At 48.7% G+C, this 27,167-nt stretch overlaps 1 protein-coding gene across 1 annotated transcript in view; it reads right to left on the reverse strand.

Annotated features, from left to right (window-relative positions):
* LOC119174735 (transcription initiation protein SPT3 homolog) overlaps nt 1-27,167 on the reverse strand; it is a 122,143-nt gene that overhangs the window by 35,272 nt on the left and 59,704 nt on the right. Inside the window, exons 3-4 of the mRNA XM_075895184.1 lie at nt 10,188-10,272; nt 5,535-5,621 (exon numbers count right to left, since the gene is read on the reverse strand). Coding sequence (XP_075751299.1) covers nt 5,535-5,621; nt 10,188-10,272 — 172 coding nt within the window. The remainder of the gene's footprint in view (nt 1-5,534; nt 5,622-10,187; nt 10,273-27,167) is intronic.

Genomic DNA, 27,167 nt, shown 5'->3' on the forward strand with positions numbered 1-27,167 from the left:
CTGCTAAGACACTACGGAAAGTGGCAGGCGACCTTTCCGACACCGGCCTGTTCACGCCAACTGTTACAACGAGAGCACCAGCCACAGGTTTTGCCGCATTCTCTATGCAATGCATCGTAGGAGAGACAAAACGATAACAACCATGCTGCAGGTTAAAACTTTAATTATGTGGTTTACAAGTTAAAACCCCGACATCATTACAAATAAACTAATCCAACAGACAATTAGGCCAGGAAAGTCATAGGGGCCATTAATTGTTGTCTTCAATCATAGTGACGCAATAATGGCATAAAAATTATGTGAACGAAAAAAAAAGTAACTCTTTCCATCTGTGGGATCCAGACCCACGAACGTAAATCTCGAACGTATAGGGTTCGGATACCACAAAATCCGGCCGACCAAAAATCGTCCTTTCCATCAACGGTATCCCAACAGAAAAAAAAAATCAAATTCGGACGTTTCAGCAGCACAACGCCATATCCGCTGCTAAGACACTACGGAAAGTGGCAGGCGACCTTTCCGACACCGGCCTGTTCACGCCAACTGTTACAACGAGAGCACCAGCCACAGGTTTTGCCGCATTCTCTATGCAATGCATCGTAGGAGAGACAAAACGATAACAACCATGCTGCAGGTTAAAACTTTAATTATGTGGTTTACAAGTTAAAACCCCGACATCATTACAAATAAACTAATCCAACAGACAATTAGGCCAGGAAAGTCATAGGGGCCATTAATTGTTGTCTTCAATCATAGTGACGCAATAATGGCATAAAAATTATGTGAACGAAAAAAAAAAAGTAACTCTTTCCATCTGTGGGATCCAGACCCACGAACGTAAATCTCGAACGTATAGGGTTCGGATACCACAAAATCCGGCCGACCAAAAATCGTCCTTTCCATCAACGGTATCCCAACAGAAAAAAAAAATCAAATTCGGACGTTTCAGCAGCACAACGCCATATCCGCTGCTAAGACACTACGGAAAGTGGCAGGCGACCTTTCCGACACCGGCCTGTTCACGCCAACTGTTACAACGAGAGCACAAGCCATAAGTTTTGCCGCATTCTCTATGCAATGCATCGTAGGAGAGACAAAACGATAACAACCATGCTGCAGGTTAAAACTTTAATTATGTGGTTTTACAAGTTAAAACCCCGACATCATTACAAATAAACTAATCCAACAGACAATTAGGCCAGGAAAGTCATAGGGGCCATCAATTGTTGTCTTCAATCATAGTGACGCAATAATGGCATAAAAATTATGTGAACGAAAAAAAAAAGTAACTCTTTCCATCTGTGGGATCCAGACCCACGAACGTAAATCTCGAACGTATAGGGTTCGGATACCACAAAATCCGGCCGACCAAAAATCGCCCTTTCCATCAACGGTATCCCAACAGAAAAAAAAACAAATCAAATTCGGACGTTTCAGCAGCACAACGCCATATCCGCTGCTAAGACACTACGGAAAGTGGCAGGCGACCTTTCCGACACTGGCCTGTTCACGCCAACTCTTACAACGAGAGCACAAGACACAAGTTTTGCCATATTCTCTATTCATCGTATACTACGCAATAAACTTGATTCTTTTTCTTCATAGAAAGGCTACACAATATAAAGAACCTATAAAATTTGCATGACTTAAAAATAAAGCCATCCATGGAACATGGAGGCACAAAAAAGGGACATAGACCGGAAAAGCGCTGCCAGCAGCCTGCCAAACTTACCGAACTTGTCCGCAGGACCACCTGCGTTTTCTGTCGCAGTTTCCTAACACCCATACAACGAAGGGGACGCAGCTACCGATTACTCGTGCGTAAAGCTGTACACACAATGTCTATTTGGCATTGTGCTGCAATCATCGTACCTGAAACGAGCGACTGGCGACTGCGGGCTGAACGAGGCACTCCACGCTACTAAAGCTGGCATTGCGATTACGCGGACATCTTGCGGGAAGTGACGACAACATACGCACTTTCTCGGATAACATTCATAGGCAAGCAAGGCTTCGTGAAGGTGCGATAACTATGCGAGACCAGAGCAAAAAAAAAAAAACGCATTTTTCTTCCAGCGCACTTTTGTTTTTCAATGTCAACGTGCGACCGTTACCGGCTTGCGTCACAAAACATCACAGGGTCTCCAATGCATTCGCCTAAAACAACCGGAAGGCGAATGCACCCACCCTTTTGTTCTCGACCAAATGTATTTTGACCCTTCTTCCTACCGCCCTCCACCATGAAACCTTTCTGCAACCAACGTAGATTTGCAGTGCATACAAGACCAGGGGCTTTGCAAGCTTCCTGTACCTCACGTGGTTTCACGTTGCCTCCGTGATTACTTTGACCGAGCGAGGATGTCATGTGATTACGTCACGCTGCGACGTCGCGACGACGGCGCAAACCGTGGCGACCTATGAAGTCATGATGGCGTCATATGATTACGTCATGCTGCGATGATTTTCCGCACCGCTCACGATGGCGCCGACGGCGCCTTTTCACGCTCGGTGAGGCATCTAAGACTTTCGCCTTAATGAAGCGTCGTGCATTTTGTCTTACCGTCGTCCATTCGAAGACAAGGAAGCCTGCGACGCGGCCGAGCATGTCAACGGATCAAAAGTGTCTTAGTTACCACGACTCTCCGAGGCGGCGATGGGCTGTTTCAACAATCGCGTATCGCGCAACATTATAAAGGCACTTTTCAGAGAGAGAGAGAGAAAAAGAGACGCTAAATGCCCCTTCCGTGCACGCGGGGTAAACAGGACGAGAGCCGCGTCTTCAAATGGCGCAGAATGACGACTCTCCGAGCAGAGAGTGCCCATACGTCATATCGCGAGGCTTAGAGCACCCGACCCTTTAAAAGCTGCCGAAACAAAATGACGGACGCAAATAAGTGCGGCCGGCAATTAAGCTATACGACATGAGAGACCAAAAGAAAAGATGGTTCGTTTATCGGCAACACTGTGCAGGAAGGCGTGGAAGCTTGTTGCCCCGAAAAAAACAAAAACAAAGGGTGTTTGCACAACGCTTCTTGCATATCGCGCGCGCGCACACACACACAGAAAGAAAAAAAAAACAAAGGCTGGCAGCCAAGCATGACACGCGGAAGAGCAGATAAAAGGGATGAGAGAGATGTTTAACGCGCCCGATGACGCGTCGCGAGGGGCAGTTTGCGTCCCGCATTGGAGCGCATCAGAAAGTGGACCGGGGGTAAGTGGTGGCCTCCGTGCTTCGATTCAGTATACTTGGACGCATGCGCTGAGAGCAAACTAAAATGAAGCTGTGCAACGTGAAAATCATAAAAAAAAACAAGAAAACAACGCAGCAAACGGGTTATACTCGCTCTCAAACAATCGTGCGTTACAAAATGGTTCCAAGAGGCTTCCAAGTTTTTTCGACACTTCTTTTTTAGGGGCGAAGCTCCTTATAGCAGCACCCGTTCGTCCCTCGTAGCCGTTGTAGTATGTAACAAGCATAACATTTTGACCTCCGAGGTGGTGCCGGTGAGAGATTTCTTCTGTGCGTTGTTGAACAATAAAAAATAGTGCTCAATGTACATACCAATGGCTGCTGATGGGGAATGACAGACAGGAGCATTCGGCTTTCAGTTAACGCGCACGCTGCGATCCCCATTAGCAGCCATTGGCATGTACATTAAGCACTATCTGACAAGAAAGGGTTGCTACGTTATACTCGCTGGGTGTAACCTCCTTAGCTTTAGAAAGGTTTAGCGAGCATTGAGCCGCAGTGCCATGAATACAATGAACTAGTATATACCATGAATGAACTCGAGGTGGTTAAAGGTGGGAAGTATACGAAGCGCACGCCGTAAGAAAGTAAAAGCCGAATTTTCCTGTCTTTCATTTCCCATTAGCAGCCATTGGCATGTACATGGAGCACTATCTGACAGGAAAAGGTTGCTACGTTATACTCGCTGGGCGTAACCTCCTTGGTTTTAGAAAGGTTTAGCGAGCGTTGGGCCGCAGTGCCACGAATACAGTGAACTAGTATACCATGAACTCGAGGTGGTTAAAGGTGGGAAGTAAACCCAAAGCGCAAGCCGTAAGAAAGTGTGCGTGTGCCACCTCTCGTTTGTGCCATGAATACAGTGAACTAGTATATACCATGAACTCGAGGTGGTTAAAGGTGGGAAGTAGACCCGAAGTGCAAGCCGTAAGAAAGTGTGCGTGTGCCTCCTCTCGTTCAGTCCTTGGAATGTCCGCTGGATGGCGGTGCTCCTATATGAGGAATATATGATGAAAAGATCCGAGATGGTGGTACTTGGAGTGTTGAATAGATGGACGAACGGACACACAGACAGATGCATGGATGGACGCATGAACGGACGCACAAACAGACGCACGCACGGACGGGCGGATGGACGCATGGACGGTCACACAGACGGACTAATGGACGGACGGAAGCAAGAACGAATGGACGGACGAATTCTTCGCCCCACTCTCCATCATTCACTCCGTGGATATGCTGCGAATTTTTTTTTCTTATCGTTCGAGACGTTAGGCGCAACTCGATGTCACGAACAGGACATGATCCGCCGCGGTGAAGCAGTGGTTCTATGATGCTCGGCCGTTGACCCGAAGGTCGCGGGTTCGATGCCGGCCGCGGCGATCCCATTCCCTATGAAGGCGAAGTGCCGGAGGCCCGCGTATTACGTGATGCCGGTGCACGCTAAAGAACTCCTGATTCTCGTGATTACCGGAGCCCTCCACTCCACTGCGGCGTCTCTCATAATCACATCACGGTTTTGGGACGCTCAAACTAAGATATTATTATTATCGAAAAGCAACGCCTGCGGCACGCGCACTTACAATAATAATATCTGGGCGCATTTCACGGCGCTTTCTACAGGTGAGCCTATACATCGTCGGCTATAATACTATATATAGGCGGCAATGCCGGGTGCACTTTTTTTTTTTAGATGCACTTGTCACGGCTAACCCCTTTTGCGAAGACCTACTGTAGCCAGAAGTTTTTTTTTTAATTGTTGAAGCGTGCTGTCTACAGGACATGCGTTAGCCAGGACTTGATAAACCCCCGTGTTCACAAATGCTCCTCGACTCGACTTTCACCCTTCACTCGACTTTCAGAGTGGAGCAGTGCGCCGCTGCTCGGCCGAAAATGACGCTGCGCTATTCAAGAATAGCAGCAACTTATCACTGATATGTAGTGAGTTGCCATGCCTAGAGATGGCGCTCCCATTGGCTTTCTCAAGTGAAAATGGAGCGTTGAGTGAACGGGCGTTCTAGAATACGGGGGTTAGAGTGTAGAGGGTACAAGCGTCAGGTCAACGGATGTTGATAGTTCAAAGAGCAGAATATTTTGCGAGTTATTACCACCGCATTTGGACGGCGCTCACAGCCGTACACGCATGCACGAAATACACACGTTAACGTTCACACGTTGATGTTCACATATACGCTAGCGCAGAGATACATTTATATCGTTCATTCGTGGCATGCGTGCGCTGTGAACGTTATCAGGGCACCGTGTACGAATCCTTGGCTCTGCTTACCTTGTCCTTCCGCATGAGGAAAAGGATGTCCTCGATGGCCACGGCTTTGGAGCCACGAAGCATGGCCACCTCGGCCGCACGATAAAACTGAAAAGGACCAAACAGAGCACGCTTTTCAGACAGTCGTGTTTGCTAACAATGGCAGCCGCAAAGCTGCTATAGCTGTATAAAGCGGACGTGTTATTTAAGGATAATGCTTTAGTGAGTAACGAAGTGATGATTTGGATAAGACAAGAAATAGAACTTCCAAGGAGTCGTTTCCCTGTTAGGCCCCACCTTAATATAAACCAGAAAATAATGAAGCTAAACAAGGTATATTGAACGGTAATAGTACTTTATTAAGTAATTAGTAGCCCTTGTGATCTGCCTAGATTGTGAAGAAAGTAAATTGGACGAAAAGACAAATTGCCGCCGGGAGAGATCGAACATGCAACCTACGAATAACGCGCCTGATGTCATTCAATCTACGGTTGCGGTCGTCTTATTGTCCTCTTTACCAGGTATTTACGGGTAGGCAAACCATGAGAGTATTAGCGCCGTTCGTAGCCATGACGGCGAGTGTAAAACACTTTTTTTTCCGCTCAGCTGGAGAGCGCTTTTCAAAGCACACAACACACTGAAGCACAGCGTGGCGGAAACAAAGACAGCGTGAAAGACGGAGCACAAGAAAATAAAAAAAAAGGGAACAGACACCGGCGCTGACTTACAATAATGTTTATTCGTCAACACCACGCAGTATATGCGCAGTCCCAAACGAAAGAAAGAAAGAACAGTGATAAAGACAACGATAAAGCATGATAAAAAAAAAGAAGGAACTATCAGCATCATCATTGCTGACCACGCACACTGCGCATGTAAACATCTGACAGATAGTCAATTTCTTTGCCTGTCCAATCAAAGTGAAGAAGTAACAGTGACCTCCTCTTTTTTTTTTTTCTTGTGCTCCGTCTTTGGCGCCTGTTTTGTTTCCGCCAAGTCGTCGTACCAATACGCCCAAGCATCCACTTCAGCCACTTACGCTGGACCAGTTCGGTTGCCTTTTCTTCGCTATTCCTACATATAAGGCTACTCAGGTGCTAAATAAAGCATATACAAGGACGCTGCAAGAGCAGAGACATTGCAAGTATAGGCGCAGACAGCGGGTTGCAGCAGGGCACATTTCACGCCGATACTGGACGAAACGAAGGCTATATGCCGACAACCTTTATGAACAGTAGTCTATAGGTCACGATCTCCTGCACTACTCAGAGCCTACGCTATACGAGTTCGCTCATTCGTCCTCGTTCTGAAGGAGAGATTTTCGCGAGCCTGCCGTCCCAGTTAACTTTCGGGGATCTGTGACAGTGACGCAGGCCGCGGCCTGGTTTTGCAAACTGTATCAAGACTAACCGAAAAGCAAAAAGTAACAGCACGCACGCTGCATGCCCACGTTCTCCGTCCCTATAGCAGTCCGGCGCCCTTCTCGTTTACTGTGTCCAAAACGTACACGCGCGCTTGATCGGTATACTCATCTGCATAGCTCAAGCACACGTCTCTCTTTCTGTGGCTTACTTTGCTCGAGTGCTGTCGGTCTCTTCTCGGGAGTACAAAGACAAGAAGAGAGAGAGAGATGGCCGACGAAGTTCCCGGGAAGCAAGCAAATGGCGCGCAGTTGCTGCTAATGCGTCGAGTCCATCAGACACGGCGAAATTTTAAATGTGAACGGGAAAATTGCTGTAAAAAGTAATAACATCGCTCGCGACGAGAGGCTATAGAGCCATCTACATATCATCCGGTATACGCAAAGTTTTACTTCTTCCTTCTTTTTTTTTTTTTTACTCCTCGAAAACGCGGCGGTTCGGTCTCACCGACGAACGATGCGTATAAATATGCATGCGATGCGCCCCCCCCCCCTCCCAATCGCTCTTTCTACATCACACACACGCGCACCAGCTTCAGCGACTGATACTCCTGTCCTGGACGTAACAACGAATTCGTATCGCTGATGCGAGCTCGAGAAAAGTCGTTCGTCGTAGTCGACGGCAAGCCATATCCGAAGCTGCTATACTTCGTTTGAGTGGATTCGGATGAAGGAAGATTTCGAGAAAAGCATAGGAAACGAGTCGTGAGCGAAATGCCGTCACGTGACCCGCAAAACGACCGCCTCCAAGGCTGCAAAGAAACGCCTTCGAGGAGAGAGCGAGAGCGCGCGTTCTAGCTAGTGACGTAAGAGGAAAAAAAGGAGGAGGGGGAAGCAGAGACTAAGGCTTAATAACAGTACATGGGTCACACAGTTTCAAGGGTTAACATGCTATCAGCGACTCTGCTCTTCTGTAGAGTTGAGCGAATCTGCGAAGAGAGATCAAAAAAAGGGACTAAACGTTTAGACCGTTTGCCAGAAAGGGGGAGGGGGGCGGGTGGAATGATCCTAACAAGCTCACATAAAGCCACCCATATCGGTACATCATCAAACATTCATGAGTGAAGTGCATCTCCGCAATCGACGTCACATGAAACGCCGTGGGCGCACTGCGGTGCGGATAGGGTTAAGGACCGCCTTTTTTATTCATAAATCGGCTGCGACTCTTGGATTTTTCTCGAATCCAACGACGACAAATTGCCAGCAAAACGTATCGTTCACGCAGATATTGCGCAAGGGCAGTGTATCTGATGAGGGAGAAAGAAGAGCAAGGAAGATGAGGGAGGTCAATAATAATAATAATAATAATAATAATTGAGTTTTTACGTCCCAAAACCACGATACAGTCATAAGAAACGCCGTAGTGGAAGGCGCCAGAAATTCCAACCATCCAGCGTTCTTTATGATGCACTGACAACGCCCAGTAAACGGGGGCCTCCGGTACGTAGGAAGTTTAACCAGACCGTCTTGCTACCCTGGAATAGAGGAAATGATGAAATGGCGGAAAGAGAGACATACTGAAGTGGGATGTGTGTGATCAGACTGTCAGAACGACTATTTCCCTAAGCTAAAACTCCGTCTTAGCTCATATACTAATGTGCTAAGTTGTGCTGAGAAATAAAGGAGAAAAAATATGATCAAATTTCTACAGGTGCAGTGACACATTGAACCCGCTAAACAAAACGAAGCTTGTATATCGTGTCTACAAACTTTGAATGAAGAACTAGGGGGGGGGGGGGGGGGGGGTTGTTGCGAGATAGCATAGAAGCTTCTTATACTGTACTTGAGAAGGCCAAGTTTCCACGACATCGCCACGACTATAAACGCGAAGGAGAGAGAGAGAGAGAGCGAATAGCGTGCCACTGGAAAATAATAACCAACGGAAGGAGGAATGAGAAAACGCGTCAATGTGAGAGCGCAGGTAATAACGAAAGCTGAGATGAGGCTACAGAAAAACTTTGTAAAAAAATCAGTGTTCCGATAAAAGAAAAACTGTCACCAAACACGCCGAGTCTCTTAGCATCGTGTATTCTGTGTTCGCTACTACACAGCAGAAAGAAATGAAACTAAACAAAGAACGAAAATTCGGGTGATCATATATCACCTTTCTTTCTTACACAAATGATTCCATACCCGCACAAAATATGAGACCATCACACGCGTTTATTTCCTTCCTTTCTTTCTTTTTTTCTTTGCAACGTGATAGCACATCGCTAAGACGCTTCGGTAAGGGAAAAAAAAAAGGATGCACCGACTATACATTGGCTTCGCGTTCGCGCTTACGAGTGCAACGTTGTCACCTTCGTTGGATCAGGCGTTCGCATTGTCTCGAATGTCTTTCTAGCACGACAGAGAAAGCATCAGGGTATACACGCTCGCGCAGATCCATCCCGAGAAGATGGGTGCATCTCAAAGCAACTAAATTTTCGTTCAAGACGCCGGCAATGCACGGAGATGCGCCACGTGTAACGGGAGTCCGCAACGTCGTCGATCGGACTGCTGCGCGCGCGACGTATCGTGTTACGAAGACGCGTAATAAGAAGACTGCCGGCGGAACCAGGTCCCCGACGCGTCGATACTCGGAGGAAACGCGAAGCGACGCAACAGCAACCCTTTCAAGGTGGCGTCGGCGACGAAATTACGGGATCGAGTACGTGAACGCCGAAAAGCCGAAAAACAAACAAACAAAACAACAAGCACGAGAAAAAAAAACTAGCGACGAGAAACATGAGAGGTGCGAAATATGACGAGGCAGAGTGGCTAAATGGTACGTTACGAAAAATCATAGCAGATAAAGGTTATTCGATTACGGACACTATCGAAATTTAGCGTAAAATCATTGCAAATCGACGCAAAAAACTAACCAGAAAAATTTCTTGTGCTGCTTTGATTGATTTGTGGGGTTTAACGTCCCAAAACCACCATTTGATTATGAGAGACGCCGTAGTGGAGGGCTCCGAAAATTCGGACCACCTGGGGTTCTTTAACGTGCACCCAAATCTGAGTACACGGGCCTTTGTGCTGCTTTACAATGAAGTTAAAACAACGAACCCAGTTCCGCACGTTATTCTAGTGTAGGACCTCGGGCGTGTTGATGAGACGTCGGAAGGAACACTGTACAGGAGAAGACGGGGTCAAGGAGGAGCGACGTACAACACGCATTACCATTACTATGAGATTACTATGCGGTAATGTTGTGTTTATAGCCATAAACGAGCCAAGATACCAGGAGGGCGCGTATTTTGCTTACTCACCACGCACTTGATCTGCTGCGTCACGATGTCTTCCACCAGTTTGACAGACTCCAGCAGCGGTTCACTGCTGTCGCCAAAGCCGTGCCTGCACACGACAGAAAAACAAAAAAAAAAAAACGAAGAACACAGAACAACGTTCGGGTTTACGGCGGTTTCTTTCACCGCCACGTTTCTTTTTTCTTTTTTTATCGTACAACATCAGCACGTCAGACCACGGGCAAGAGCCATACCACCATATATTGTAGGTTCTTTTTTTCTTTTTACTTCCGTAAGATTTCTATGAAATAATGTCGATCCGCAAGCTGCTTGATACCATTTTGAGACCACCTGCATAAACTATTCCTGAACATAGGTGTATACATGTTCTTTCACTCGTACACGTGAGAGTTCAGTTTCATGCTCGTCATCAACAACGGAGAGAAAATGAGTATACGGGAATACTGCAGTAGTGAAATAAACCTAGAGTCGACGTGTTTATTGTGGGAGTTAGGCGACAGGTAGAATTTAGCATGAAAAAGAAGGCAGCGAAGATTTCAAACTAAGCTAAACGCGACTCAAACAAATTGGCCGTTTTTTTTCTTTTCTTAATAATTAAATGCACCGTACAAGCATAAACCCAGAAATACACGCCACCAAACTAATGTACAAGAAGCTCGGAGGACCAAGTTAGTAAACACGACCAAAACCGACAGCGCATCAGCGGTATAACTACTCAGCACGAAACAAATTAAATTAAGTGCGGCTTCACACATGAAACACACTTGTAGTCCAAATATCTAATGGTAAGATACAACAGGTTAGTCTTTGATTCTCTCCCATTCAACGCCAACAACCCAAATGTAACCACATTTAGACAAAGGCAACACGTGTCAACAATCACTCCTGCTATCCCCTACCCTTCCCCCATCCATTCTCCATCTTTTCATATTACGCTATAGCTAGCGTATTAACCGTTTTCAAAGGTGCATCAAGCCCATAGGCATGTGCAAGCGAAAAGAGGCGACGTCAACCCCCCCCCCCCCCCCCCCTCTTCCAGTCACTTAAAAGAGGGGGTGCAAAGTCTGCCCCAAACTTTGACTTAATAGAGGGGGGTGCTACAATAAACCATCGCCCGCCCATCCCCCTCACGAATGGGGACCCGACGCACGCCTATGAGGAAGCCAGAGCGCACGAAGAACACCACTTTGCAGGCCAGCTCACTTCAGTTCCAAGTAAGCGCGAACAGATATAATACTGACAGCAATCAGTAATAATAAATGCCGGTACGTAAAACGTGCCCCAAGGAACGTATAATAACCAAACTTTCAACGCACTCCTAAGGACGTAAGCGAATGCCCGGTAAGGAGAAGAAGTGTCGTGCCCTTGTATTTGTGCAAGCGGGTGATAGAGACCGAGGAGGAAGCAGATGACCCGCGGTACCTGCGATGCGTCGAATGAAAGAAGGATAAAATAAAGATATAAGAAGGAGTGAAATAACGAGAAGAAGCCGCAGAGAAAAAAAAGAACGAGCGCAAGGATGCCTCGTGTTCCCCACCGAATTTTTTAATAATTTTTTTTCCTTCTTTATCCCCGAGCATTGCCCGTATAGGTATCCACGGTACGCGCATAATCTGCGCATACATCCAAGAAGCGAATGCATAATGAATGACAATAACTCAGCGCACCATCGAGACGATGAGAAGAACGAGGGGACGGTGTGATCGAGGAGCCGTGTGGAAGATGGTGGAGGGATACGGGACGAGTAGAGAGAAGCGGAGAAGAGGAGCGGCGCCGTACAGTTGCGATAGCGGATCAAAACGAAATAGCAAGAAAGAAAGGCTTGGACTTTACACGCGTGCTCGCAATGCCAGAGGAAGGAGAGGGGGTGCCTGTGGGATCTGCAGATCCGCATCAGGTATACCCGGCCGCGCACCCTTTGTGAAAGAAAGGTTCCGCCGACAATGAGGTACCAAGAAATAAGAAAAAGATGACGCGAGTGAGAGACTATGTGCCACAGCGTTCGCAGCGCTATCGGCCAATTCCGCCGGAAGAAACGCGATGTACGGGGGAGGAAGAAAGCAGACGGGCTCCTTCCTTCTTTTCGCGCACGCGGATTCGAAGATGGGAGTCGATCGCCATCGTCCGATTCGCCCCGTGTTGCGATTAGCACGAGCTCTGGCTACGAACCAGCGAACACAACGAAGGGAGCGAATTTCGGGACGTATACTACATCAATGCTCCGCATGAAGGAAAGTGTAAAATTTGGGGTTCGTTTTTCTTTGTTCGGTGCAATAATAATAAGAGCTAACAGACAATTGGACATTCACAGACAAACAGGCATCCCACAATATTAATTAGAACTAACAGACAATAAGACAATAATCAGCCTGACTACGTCCACTGCAGGACAAATACCTCTCCTATGTTTCGCCAGTCAACTCGGTCCTGCACTAGCTGCTGCCACTTTATAGCCAAAAACGCCCTAATCTCGTCTGCCCCCCTAGCTTGTTGTCTTCCCCTATAGACCGCTTGCCTTCTCTGGGAATTCAGTGAGTTACCATTATTGGCCAGCGGTTATCATGCCTACGCGCTACATGCCCGGCCCATGTCCATTTCTTCTTCTTCTCGATTTCGATTATGATATCCTTAGTTAACCCCAGTTTGTTCCCTGACTCAATCACCTTTCTTCTCGTCTCTTAAGGTTACGCCTATCATTTTCCTTTCCATCGCTCGCTGCGTCGTCCTAAGTTTAAGTTAAACCCTCATTGTAAGCCTCCCGGTTTCTGATTCGTAAATAAGTACCGTCAAGATGCAGCTGTTATATACCTCAGACAATCAGGCATCCACAGACAAATAGAATGGAATGGAATGAAAAAAAACTTTATTTCAGTCCTGCAGGACGCGCTTAGCGCGTAGCGGGCGTCTCCTACGTATAAGAACTTACAGGGAGTACCTGGTGGCCGCTTCGTGGGCCTGCTGGACGGCCCATTGCTGGTCGGCGAGAAGTGAGCTCCTATGGGTCCTCTCCCACTTGCTTGAGGTATAGTCGGGAGGAGTTGTTATACACTCCCAGAGCATGTGTGCGAGTGTCGCTGTGTGTCCACATGATGGGCATGTGTTGCTGGGGTATGCATGAGGATAATAAACGTGAAGCGTGGCAAGGTTTGGGTACGTGTGTGTCTGCAATAGGCGTAGGGTTAATGCCTGCGGTCTGTTAAGTTTCGGATGTGGGGGTAGAAAAATGCAGCGTTCCAGGTAAAAGTGTTTTGTTATGTCATTGTACGTAACTGGTGCATCCAGAGTGGTATCTAACTCAGCAAGACGGGGTTGCCCTGTGGCGGTGCAATCGCTAAGTGCGCGCGCTGCATCATGGGCGATCTCGTTGAGGTTGGATAGGGCACCCGGCACCTGGCCGAGATTGGCGGGGAACCAGATGACAGTGTGGTGCTTCAGGGCAATCGGGTCCGCTTTGCGCAGGACACGTAACGCCTGGTCGGAGATGACTCCGCGTTCGAAGGCTTTGATGGCCGGCCTGGAGTCGCTGTAGATGAATTCCCGTTTGCTGTCGAGCATAGCTTGCTCCGCTATTTCGGGGTTTCGGGTGAGGATTGTGGCAGAGTTAAGAGTCTGCTGCGCGGATGATACCACGACCGCGGCGAAGGCTCGGTTATTGTGATAGGCAGCGGCGTCCACGAACAAGACATTGTCCGCTTCCATGTCTATGCGCTTGAGAATGGCGGTCGCCCGCGCAAGGCGCCTGCCTCTGTTGTATTCGGGGTGCACATTTCGTGGAATGGGAGCGATCGTGATAAGGTCGCGGATTTCACGGGGAATTAGAGTCAACTCTGGAGGGTCCCTGGCCCTCGAGGAGAAGAATCCGAGATCGCACAGAATATGGCGGCCCGCCTTGGTGGTAGTGAGTCCGGTCAATTGCACGCGCTCCTGAGCTTCGGCGATCTCTTCTAGCGTGTTATGTACGCCAAGCTCGAGGAGTTTGTACGTTGGAGTGGTGATAGGGAGGCCAAGGGCTCGTTTGACCACCTTGCGATTAAGCGCGTTGAGTTGATCGCGCTCAGCACGTAGCAATTTGTGTACAGCGGCAACGTAGGTAAAATGGCACAAAACAAACGCGTGTACAAGACGCAGCAGGTTGTCTTCTTTGAGGCCATGGTGCCTGTTGGCTACTCTACGTACGAGTCGTATGGCATTCTCAGTCTTAGTCTTGAGCTTGTGTACTGTTTGGGTGTTGGTTCCGCGGGACTCGATGATCATGCCGAGGACCTTGATGGTGTCTACCCTGGGTACAGTACGACCACCTCTGGTGTGGAGGGTGTGGGGACAAACAGACATCCTTAGAATTATCGTCTGTTCTCATTGATGAATGCTCTGCGTGATTCCAGCGGAAAACGCAATGCAGGAGTTCAATACACAGCTGAAGTGTTCAAGGAGGTAGCTAGATTTGAAATAAGGCCAGGAGTAAGCTTCCCAGTTCGGACATTGAGAGTGACTTGTAATAACACACGTAAATGCTGGCTCTGTAATAGCAACATTTGGAAGCGTACAAAGAGAATCAACGATTTCAACGAAGTGATCTCCAACGAAGTGAATCAGGAGCGACGAAGGCAGTGTTACGGAAATATTTTACCGCAAGGATACCAGCCGCTGGGTCTATACCCGAACACACTCCTTCATCACAAGCAGGGCAACTTTAATTAGAAGAAGCGTTATAGTACAAGACTGGTCACACTGCAGTAAATGCTTTTCGCGCAAAACAGGGCGAGAGCATTTAGGACATGGTACGTACTGGGTCTCACTTCTGCGATTCACTGTCGTAAACGCGAGAAGCGTGGCAAATCGAGAAGTTGCAGAAGGGTCGAAAAAAAAACATCGTCTTCATGAACCGGCACGCACTCTCTTTATCCTCCTCTTCACCTTTTCCTTCGTTCCGAAAACACACACGCATGTTTGCGCGGCATGGAATGCAATAACTCTGATGGGCGAGAGAGCGAGACATAGGAAAAGAGGGCAGGGCATATAAACAGAGAGAGACGAAGAAAGAAAAGAGATGGCAAGCATAGCCATGGTATAGTATACTAAGGCGTGAGAGGGGAAAGTGAGCGAGAGGGAAAGAACGGGGTGAGAGAGTAAAGAACAGCACAGCCTTGTATTACACAGCAACAGGTAGGAAAGAAAGTCGAGGGAGAAGAGGAGGGAAATGCCACCAGCACCACTGCTTCCTCAATCTTCGCGCCACTGATGTGTAGTTACCCCAATTTTAATGAAGACACTCAGTTTCATCCCTTTGAACAATGCAACCTCAAAACCTAGTATACTGCTCCGTACCGGTAGCTTCGAAATGAAGAGGACGAAGGGAAGCACGACAAAGATGATAGACTGGCGCGACATGATCAGTGTCGATAGTTGCAAACATATCTGTGTCAAATCCTTCGAGTCTGTATCCTTCCTATAACATATTGCCACGTTCTTTTCTCAACTTTTCTTATCACCACATTACACGCGCACGTGCTGTCTTGCGCAACCATGCCCATTGACAATAGAACCATCGAGATAACCGCAGAACCATCCGATGCGATTACGCTCACAACGGAAACATCACAGATTCTTCTGGAACTTACTACGTCGCCGCTAGCGATAGCGCTGGAATATTCGATGATACATGTATAAATGTTGACGCGCGTCATCACTAGTCAGTTGATAGACGGCCGAAACTCAGCTCGCCGCTCCCAGTATCAATGTGTATCGCTGTAATCCGACTTGTCGTTGACCGGCCACAAGTTCGATGATATGATGATGACATGTGGGGTTTAACGTCCCAAAACCGCCATATGATTATGAGACACGCCATAGTAGAGGGCTCCGGAAATTTTGACCAGCTGGAATTTTTTAACGTGTACCCAAATCTGAGCACACGAGCCTACAATATTTCGCCTGCATCGGAAATGCAGCCGGCGCAGCCGGGATTCGATCCCGTGACCTGCGGGTCAGCAGCCGAGTACCTTAGCCATCAGACCACCGCGGCGGTGCACCGGCCACAAGTTCGGCAGAGTAAAACAGTTTGATCTTCGAACTACAGTCTGCTGCTCCCTTCGTCGACGTCCCGACCCCGTGACAATACTTGGTGTAAGTGCTGGGGGTTTCACAAGGACCATATATGCTTATAGGGGCGAAGCACCTGAGGGTCTAGGCTTGTCTGTCGTCCGTGCTCACGATGACGACGATGAAGATTAGGCGCGTTCCAGACCATGTATTCTTTTTCTTCCGTGGATGACAACGAACGCGAACGCACTTACGCCCGCGAAAGGCAACGTTGACGCAGACAACAAGCTACTGCGGAGCGTATACAGCTCGCGAAGCAAAAGCAAAGCGACAATAGAGAGTTTTAGTACTGCGGAATGGTGCTACGTACGCATCACGCAAGCGCCTTGCGTTACGTGGCGTCCTTTGCCACTAATCGGCTTTTAGTACGCCGTAGTACCCGCGTACGTAACGAGCGTGAAGCGTGTTGCGTCATTTGGTAGATCAAAATAGAAGCACGTGTTGTTGACAGCCAATGTGAGCCAATCCAAGTGTTATAGCCAGATTATGGCCATATTTTAAGCCCCAGAGCCGGTCGGTGCTTGCCTTCGATGCCGCCATTTTGCAAAACGAAGTCTCGCGCTGTCGCGGACTTGTTCGAGAGCGGCGCGATCAGCTCATACGTACGCACGCACGCATCTCATGCGTGCGTACGTAGCGGCTGCGTACGTAACGTAATACGTGTGCGTTGCGGTCTGCGCACGCGCACTACGCAGAACGTGGCGTCCTTACGTACGCAACGCCGCCACGTACGCAGCGTACGCAGTACTAAAACTCTCTAAGGCCGACAACAAGCTGCTACTCCGGAGGCGAGAGCGCAGCATGCGGTGGCTCAAAGTCCACGCAGACAGCAAGCTACCCTGTAAAGCACAAAAGACAGAAAACACAAGAGACAAAACAGCGCACTGAACACTGTAAAAGCCACATGCGCGACTCTTCAGCATCGAGCAACAATTCGCCAAATTCGGTCGGGCAACACCGCGCACTTTGACGTAAGCGGATCTGATACAATCTCTTATAGCCGGCCTTGCAGGAAAGCACGCACGTCTGCTGGAAAGCAACTGTTAAGTTTCGCTCCGCGTAGCTATAAGCGAGCATCGGGTAAACAAGCGCAGCTTGTCGAAACAGAAAGAAAGCCAGCTCATTTCTGATGCAGAGAGCTTGTCAGAACTCTTTTTTCAATCCCTACAAACAACAGGACTATAGCGTAACGAGCTCGCCTTAAAGCTTCGTCCCACGTGAATAAGTTTCACATTCTGCGTAGCACACACTCACGCAGGAGCTGAATAGCGCGCGAGTATGGGGGACACCACCCCGCGATCCGAGACTATACAGAGACGTAACCCAGAAACAAAGTCCTGCGTTCGTTTGCGACTCCACGCATGACATACGCGTGCCGAAAATCAAAATGCGTATACGACGCGCGCACACGATAGCTTTGGGTGGTCCTTATATTCGACGTTCGCAAACAAGGACTATACTGCCGGCTAATTTTTTTATCTTTCCAGAAAATCGCGAACTTCCGTCGGCCCAATCAGAAAACTTCTACTGTTCACAAGGAAGAGATACGTCAGTGCGCACGCGACTGCGCAATAGTAGAAAAAAAGCACGTACGAGTTTTTGACGAAAGGCGGGTACACGATCCGAAAGCCTCGCAATGAATTTTAAAGTGACTGTTAACTATACAGAGAGATCACGCAACGAAGGTTCATTACAGGGCTCGACACACCACACAACTTCCGCGATCGAGCGGCGAAAACTTGCAAGCGCGCTTTAATCAAAAGAGAAAAAAAAATTGGCAGCATATCCACGGAGTGAATGATGGAGAGTGGGGCGAAGGATTCGTCTGTCCATTCGTTCTTGCCTCCGTCCATCCATGCGTCGATCTGTGTGACCGTCCATGCGTCCATCCGCCCGTCCGTGCGTGCGTCGGTTCGTGCGTTCGTCCCTGCGTCCATCCATGCATCTGTCTGTGTGTCTATTCGTCCATCTATTCAACACTCCAAGTACCACCATCTCGCATCTTTTCATCGTATATTCCCCACAAAGAAGAACCGCCATCCAGCGGACATTCCAAGGACTAAACGAGAGCTGGCACACGCACACTTTCTTACGGCTTGCGCTTCGGGTCCACTTCCCACCTTTAACCACCTCGAGTTCATGGTATATACTAGTTCACTGCATTCACGGCACTGCGGCCCAACGCTCGCTAAACCTTTCTAAAACCAAGGAGGTTACGCCCAGCGAGTATAACGTAGCAACCCTTTCTTGTCAGATAGTGCTCAATGTACATGCCAATGGCTGCTAATGGTGATCGCAGCCTGCGCGTTAACTAAAAGCCGATTGCTCCTGTCTCTCATTCTTTCTTAGCAGCCATTGGCATGTACATTGACCACTATTTTTTATTGTTCAACAGCGCACAGAAGAAATCTCCCACCGGCACCACCTTGGAGGTCAAAATGTAACAATTGTTACGCATTACAACACTACGAGGGACGAACGGGTGCCGCTATAAGGAGCTTCGCCCCTAAAACTGGCGGGTCACACACCTCGGTTTCTCCGCAGACAGATACTACATCGGCTGCCGCCCCTCTACCACGAGTGCGTCCTTCCAGTTCTCTCACAACCGGGAAACAACGACCTCTTTCTCGAGACTGCTTACCTGAACCGGTTGGTATACATGTGCGTATAGAAAACGATGATGATGATGATGATGATGATGATGATGATGATGATGATGATGATGATGATATGTGGGGTTTAACGTCCCAAAACCACTATATGATTATGAGAGACGCCATAGTGGAGGGCTCCGGAAATTTAGACCACCTGGGGTTCTTTAACGTGCACCCAAATCTGAGCACACGGGGCGTATAGAAAACGAGAAACTGCGACAACGGGATAACGGGACACTGAATGACGGACGAAGTAAGCGCTCACTTACAATCTACCGAAATTTCATAACGGCGCTTAGACCATCTCTGTCGTGTTCTCGCTTCTTTCGCGTTTCCGACGAACCACTCTCTCCACTCGCAACAATGCGCATCGTTGCAAAGCAAAACAGCAGCAAGACAAGTCGCAACGCTACAGAATGAACAAAAGAGCCCAACGCGGCGTTAATAGAATAATGCCGGGTCAAACAGCGCGGCAAACACCACGAAACGTGAACTGAAAAAACCAGCGGCGCGTTTGCAGGAAAGAGTTTGCCTCACGAAAACGCAAACGCGGCGAAAAATGACGCAACCAATCAGACAAAAAGTCAAGCAACCCCGAGAAAAGCAGCGTTCACGCAGTCAGAAAGCCGCGTGCCACCGAAGCAGTTTTACATGCAAGTATATAGACTTCGCGAGCGGGTATATAGGAGTATATAGCGCGCGCGGCGGCGGTGTTGTTGAAACGGGGCTCGGCGTTGAAACAGACAGCGCCCGCGCAGGCGTAGCGGTTGTATACCCACTCACAAAACAGACGAACAAGGCCAACAAACATCGCCGAAGGAGCGAGGCGGCAAAGGCAGCGAGCGGTTTGCGAAGGGAGCACGGGGAATGTGTAAAAAGCAAGAGGTCACATTCGCGGAGTTGCGGGATTATATGTATATATACGCGCGCTCCGCCCTGCCGGTCGGCGTATACTGCGGCGGCAACCGCGCGAGCTCGGCAAACAAACCTCCCGAGGACTCGGAAAAGCTAGCGGGGAGAGAGGGAAAGCGGCATCCCGTACATCGCGATGGCGGGAAGAACAACAGGGAAGAGTTTGGGGAGGACGGGAGGAGGTCGGTTTGATAGCGGCCCGGTGTAGCCGCGTAGGGCTACACAGTATACACAGTATGCGAGCGTATTTACCGTATACACAGTATGCGAGCTTTTGAGAGAGAGAGAGAGAGAGAGAGAGAGAGAGAGAAGAAGAAAAACACAGTATGCGAGCTTTTGAGAGAGAGAGAGAGAGAGAGAGAGAGAGAGAGAGAGAGAGAAGAAGAAAAACGCGGCGCTCGGGAGACCAAACGCGGCATGGCACGCCAAATGATCTGCATACACGGGAATTCGCTTTGCGACTGGCCCGTAAACGAGCGGTAAACAAAAGGGGACGAGAGGGAAAGAGAGAGACAGCTCACGCGGGAAGCACGACGGGGGGGATTTCTATCGGAGACAGCGCAATGTATAGGGCATACGTATTCTTGCCACCCTTCCCGGCAAAGGGGAAAAAAAATATAGACAGGAAACACTCGTTGTCGTAGAATCGCGCGTACCATATATACATACGCGCGGGCTCGTTTTCCAGAACGCATAAGCTGTACAGCGCGAAGCTCTTTTGATCCCCGCGGACAGGCGAGGGATGCAGCGGCGTGTGTCATTGCAATGCTGACGTGAAGCGGAATCGTGGGCGTCGTTTGCGACCGTATAGAAAACAAACAAACAAACAAACAAACAGATATCGCTTTCTACATGCTTTTAAAACATGTCGATGCAACTCCTCTACTCTCAATCCGTCACTATACAAACTCCATTGTAACGACAGCCTGTGCCATATCATCATCCTCGCTGTTTGAAAATTATCCAGAGGCGTTACCGGAACGGCTGCAGCTGCTGTTCCGCCGTGCGACTAGCGAATTCGAACTCCCTCTATTTGCAATAACGTATACAAATGTTGTACGTTGAGCGTGTGCACTCGAACATCCGAACAGTTCCCGTCCTCGTGGCCTATGCAAGTGAAAGCAGTCCAAGTTACATGTTTGGTGATTCCCGAGCGTATCTATAGTTGAGTAAGCGATCGCAGCAATATGTCGTATGCACGATGCTTAATACGGTTTTTATACAAATGGGGAATCGCGAGTAACGTTAATGGTCGGACACCATCCGGTAAACAAGGAATCCCTCTCACGGGCTTCAGTTTTGTATAGATAACAACAACTACATGCGCTGCTGTACGAAGCGACACTCAATATACAGAGTAAGCGTATACCGGTGCTGCAGTCTCACCGGACATAATAACAAAATGCGCGAGTCTAATCCACATGCTTTCCATCGTTGGCACCCTTTCTTGAAAGCTCGGGGTGCACATTTACGACCGGGACACAAACAAACATCTTCATTGCTAAACAACTTACCAGCTATATAGACTCAACCTATCTCTCCAACGAATCTCGCAGCATACCTATAAAATAAGCACACCGACCACCGGCCTCCTCCTACTCTCAAACGGAGAAAAATGATTGCGCGCCTGCACTGCAACGCTTCCCCGACGACTGGGTCAGCCCATCCTCCAGCGACCCGCTTGTACATCATCTACCGTGCACCCGCAGTGGCGGTGCATGTTCTTTCCATCTGACACGACGAGCACTCTCTCAACCCCGAGTTAGGTATACGTACAGAAACACTCACTCTTTCGGGAGGAACTCCGAAAAGAGCGTCTGCCCCTGCCACATATAAGCGGGCACACTTACACCCAACCCTCTATGCGTAACTCCAGCGCTGCCGAGCTTGCCCCGAGAGAGTCGTAAAAGCGTACACGAAGGGCTCCAGTAAACAGTTTTGAGCGTCAAAACGTTGGAAGAGGCGAGAGGAAGCGGAGAAAAGTAAGAAAGGAGCTCCGCGAACCAAGTGCGCGCGAAAGAGGTCGTAGGCGAAAGCAAAAACACGAGGGGGGGGGGGGGGGGGCGTCTATACTTCATTCTCGCTTCCAGTTGGCTGCCTCGTTTTCGCCTCTGCATGCCACCGCCGCTGACGACGAGTGAGCACAGCACGCCACCTTTATTTCTTTTTTATTTTTCGTTAATTATGGATTAGATAATATACCGCCACCGTTACCTTGTGCCTCTACTATATAGTCGCTTCTCTCCGCGTTAAAGTGGAATAATAAATGAGCTCTCAAATGAGCAAACGACAGCGCGGAAACCTCGCAGCAATCGCCGCTTACACGCCCCAAGCATATCACCAAAAACACACTACTGACAGCCTAGAAACTTTCCTGCATGTTGAAGAGAGAGATGACAGGAAATTACACAATAAAATCGTAACATACTGAGTGGTCATTTACAAAACAGTGTAAGGATTAAGAATAAAGTAAGTTACAGCAACGCGCATAGCTGCATTATATATAGACCCACTTACACAGAAAGGCATGAGGTCAGGCAAGCCAGTCTTGCATAGTACCGAATGGTACAATGTATATTATAAGGTGCAGGAGAAATCGAAAACGGGAAATAAGCGTTAACCCCTGTCCGACTACGTGCAGAACAGTGCAGATAGCAATTCATAGATCAGAGTTACAGAAAATGTGCCGATTTAAGAGATGTTCAGAGAACTGCGGTGCGACGAAATAATGAATTTTGCGGGCAGAGGGCAGAATGGGATGACGTAAGATGGTGTACAGGACAAAGCCTCTTAACCTAAACTGAAATAACATAATCTGGCCTAATCTATGTCGACAATGTACAAAAAGCTAGGAAACTCCGTCCTGTATATTGCTAACATGAAGTATACCACCAAGTGCTAACGTATCCAGTAAACTTATCAGGCAAGAGCACAAGAAGCTGTTCGCGAACAACGGGTGTTGCCGATAGGACAGTGTGATCTGCTGACACGACGAACTCGGTACTGAAGATTTACACTGCATATAGGCAAAGGTTCCATCATAAACGTTCGAATACCCTGGATTCTAAAGTCACCCTCCATTACGGCTATAGGCGCCACACGTTTCAGTGCGGACGGAGCAGTAGAAATGCTCAGCTAAATCACTCCACTGACAGTACCACGTCCACCTACAACACTGTTACGAAGTACATATACGAAGTACAACACTGTTACGAAGTACAATCACTCCACCTACAACACTGTTACGAAGTACTTCTGAACTTGCCGAATTAAAGAGACGTTTCCAAAAACCCACGCACCTCCCAATACATTCCAAAGCTGGCAAGAAAACAAAAGACGAAGTATCAAAAAATTAAGAGCGCGTCAATGTCGTCTAAGTGGCTGAAAGAAAGAGAGATGAAAAACATAAGAATGCCAATTTAAGGTAATGCAGCATTGTTATTGCGCCGGCCGCCACCAGAACAACAATTCTACCCTGCACACACAAACAGGCATATGCCCCGCATCGCTCGACCCGCCCACGCACGCTTAGAAGACGCCTCTCCTTCCACTCTCTGCCTCCGATTACCGACCCGCCATCCACCAAAATCCCAAGGGCTGAAAATGCAGCGAGCGCAATAAAGCAACACAATAAGTGCCAAAGCCAAAATGCTGCGGATAAACAGTGACGGAACGAAAAACAAGAGCATCAATGCATTAGGGAGGCAAGAAGAGGCGCCCACGAACAAAGCTCCGAAGCAACAACCGTGCATCAACGCTTAAAAAAAAAAAGCAGCATCAACGCAAGACGGGGGCGAGCGGTTGCTGGGAGGGTTAAAAAGTCGCCAACACCCCACTCCACGGGCCGGGCGATCCGTCTTCTTCGTCGCCTTCCGTCGAAACGAAGAAGACCGCGGCGCGCCTGGGGACTTCGGCGGGGCCCCTTCCGCAGCCGCCGCCGCCACAGCCGCCGATCCCACAGCTTCAACCGAGCGCACTCTTTCACTTCTCGGAACACTGGAGGCAGCTACATATACGGCAAAAAGAGCGGTGGCGACGGAGCCGAAAATTCTCGGCCTGGGCCCATAGCACCGTCCCGGAGCGCGAATTGGAAAGGGGACGGCCACGGACGCGTAAGAAAATAAGGGGGAAAAGAAAGGGGGGGGGGGGGGGGGCGTACAGAAAAATCGCGAGAGTCCAAAAGTGATCCCTCGATCGTAGCGCATAGCAGTACTGCCTGAAAGTCCCAGGACGCCACCGCCGCGGCCTGCATCGACGGTGGCTTCGGCGGCAGGGAGGAACTCGCGGAGGACCTCAACCAAATCCCCGAAGACGTTTCTGCCCCGTTATAACACGGCGAAGGCTTTGACTCCTCCTGGGACGGTGGGCCAAAAAAAAAAAGAAATTTCGGCTATAAGTCTGGGGGCACTTCAGCGCGAGAGGCGCATATGCCGCGCGGGTCCCTTCAGTGCTATTTGTGTTTACCGAAAAGCCTCTGTTTTTTTTTTTTTTTTTTTTCATTTAGGGCTGATCGCTGGCCGCTCTCTAGCAGGGCATTTCAGAAAATTGCTTCATGTAATTGACAAAATAAAAAATAAACGAATAGTACTCTGAAACAACAGCCGACATATCGACCAGCCGAACGATCACATCCCCGTCGTTTTTCTAGTAGTCACTAGAAGGTGCCGTAAGGTACAGAAGTTCGCAAACATTCATGATGCAAGTCAGTCGCACTCCCATTCACTGACAAAGCTTGTGACGTAATACGAGTGAATTCATTCCGAGAGCTTTAAATGTCATTGTAGAACGCCCAGTGCGAATTATCTACATATCGATCGCATTATAAGTTTCTACCAATGAATAGAAACACCGATAACTTAAAACCCCTAATTCTGGGCGACGTTCCATGCTCAAAGCATTTCATGCCGTATTTAAAGACTATAGGCCTCTGAAGTGCGTGCGCCAAACACATAAAAAGCTACACCTTCAGTTTAGCAAGACATCACAACGTCCACACTGAAACATTATTTACTAAGCTTCAAAGCGTCAACATATCTGTCGCAACGACCGCTGCTTGTGCAAGACACGACGGGGCCGCGCAAACACGGACAATGCCGAATGATGCAACCTTCTTTTACTACGTCCGAAGCAGTCACTCAGCGGACAGCGAGCCTTTGGCAAGGCAGACTGCGGACTCCATGGTCAACCAGCAGCCGACGCATATACACACACACAGGGTTGGACGAACTAGTCACCAGAAGCAACTACCCCCACAGAACATTTTATGCCTCAGTAAATGTCGCGGTTAGTAGTATGTACGAGTGTCTACTGCGGCGCCATCGCAACCACCGCTGAGTTAATAAAGAGCCCCAGCTGCGACGCCACAGAAGCCACAAACCTATAGAGCCTCCGGTCTGAGAAAAAAAAAAAAACCATTTTACACCGACGACGCCCAGCCACTCAGTTCCCCAATGCCCGAACGAAAACAACGAAACAAACCGGGACTAAAAAACAAACACGGCGACAGAAAGAATCCCCGCGAGAAAGACGTAGGGCCCCGAGGTCTGGCGTAAGAGCGAGGTTGTAGCGGTGGCGGCTCGGGCGACAGTCGGGCTCCCTTTACAAGTGTCCGGCCTGACCGGGCCAATTCAGGCAGGTCGTTTGTTCAACTTTGCCGGACGCCTTTTACGCTCTCTCCAGCCTCTCTGACCTCTGTATCCTGCGTGCATCCTGTCTCATCCTCAAGACACAAACGCACAAACGTACACCACATCGACGCCGCCATCCCCTAGCATTCTGGTCGCGCGTTAGCTGGCCCAGGCGAGAAGGCATCGTGCAGACACACGGACGACGAAGGAGAGAGAGAGAGAGTGAATGTGTAGAGTGTCGGATGTGCCGGATACTGCGGATATGTTTTGGGGGCTGGCTGGGAAAACGAAGACGCACGACCTGACGTTGTAGAAATGAGGCGAGCACCCTCCCTAGAGAAAAAAATAAATAAAGAAAGAACGTGTTTGGAGAAGACAACCACTGACAGCAGCCCGACGCGTGTGCGTGTGTACCTTAAATGCACTATACGGTGGCTAGTCTGCGGCCAGCGCCGGCTTGCAACAGAAGCCCGGGAGCGCTGTGCGACACAGAGCCACGGAGCTGATGTCCCTTCGCATGTGCAACTGAGGAGACACTGGCTTCAGACGCGTTCGCCGTGATAACGTAAGGTTAGCGGACAAATTGCTTCGGTATTAGATGTCAATATCACTGGCGGCATGGATTCACGTGCGCCGTTCCGGTACTTCGAACAGCGCGTGCTGCTGGGATTAAAACGTGAAAATTGGGGCAACTGTAGCCCACTTGTTATGCTCGCAAAACCGTCGAACGCTGCGTTGCGGTTGAGGCAGTTGTACACGTTGTGGGTTCGAGGTTGAGGTATAGTTGTACACGTTGTGTGGTGCGTTCTGTGTTCGAGGTAAAGGTGGTCCACGACATAACCAATATTACGCATAACGCAGTAAAAAACAAACTAACGGGCAGTAAAAGAGAGAGGGAGATAGCAGTGCGGATACAGATTACATTGTTGCTCAAAAATCCAGTTGTGATAATTATTAGCATGACTTTTTGTTGTTGCTCTTTACCATTCAGTAACGATTGCCTCAGTGCTTTCGCTTCGACCGACCTGTAGAAAGCGCGTCGTTTGCATATGTTGATAACATCTGCGCCTAATTAAGCAGCCATCACGCTTCATCGCGTTGATACTTCACCGTTATAAGACGACAACTCGGTACGGTAAAGAAGCCCCGAAAGCGATAACTCGAAATGTTGGCCAATCACGGAAGTGCGCGTACGGCGTTACAATAATTACTGCCATGCACCCGTTGTTCGCCACGTCACACAATGTTTCGCTTCCGCATCAGATCGTATATAAATGCTCAAAATGCCCGGCGTGGAGTGCAAGTGCACTACAGCCACATAGAGAGCCAGGATTCGTAACCATTCATAGACCAAAGCAAAAAAAAAGCAAAAAAATCAAGGCGACTTTCCACTAAAGGTGCCAGGCTTAAAGAAAATGTGGTGCTAGGCAGCCTTCTTTCCTTCTCATCGGCTGTCTTTTTTTTTTTACACCTCTCTGTCTTTTTCCCCTCTATTTCTTTCTTCCACACCTTACCTGTTTCTTTCGCTGCCTCGCCCTTCCTATTTTTTTTTCTCTATCTTTCCATCTCGAGCATGCTTCCTGCTTATTTTATTTCCTATTTTGTTACGTGGTTCTGCCTGCGTTACGACAAGTGACGACGACCGCATACAACACGCAGGCCCCCTAAAGTAACCCGCACCTAACAAGAAT

The sequence above is a fragment of the Rhipicephalus microplus genome, chromosome 5 (assembly GCF_043290135.1).
Source record: "Rhipicephalus microplus isolate Deutch F79 chromosome 5, USDA_Rmic, whole genome shotgun sequence".
Classification (NCBI taxonomy): domain Eukaryota; kingdom Metazoa; phylum Arthropoda; class Arachnida; order Ixodida; family Ixodidae; genus Rhipicephalus; species Rhipicephalus microplus.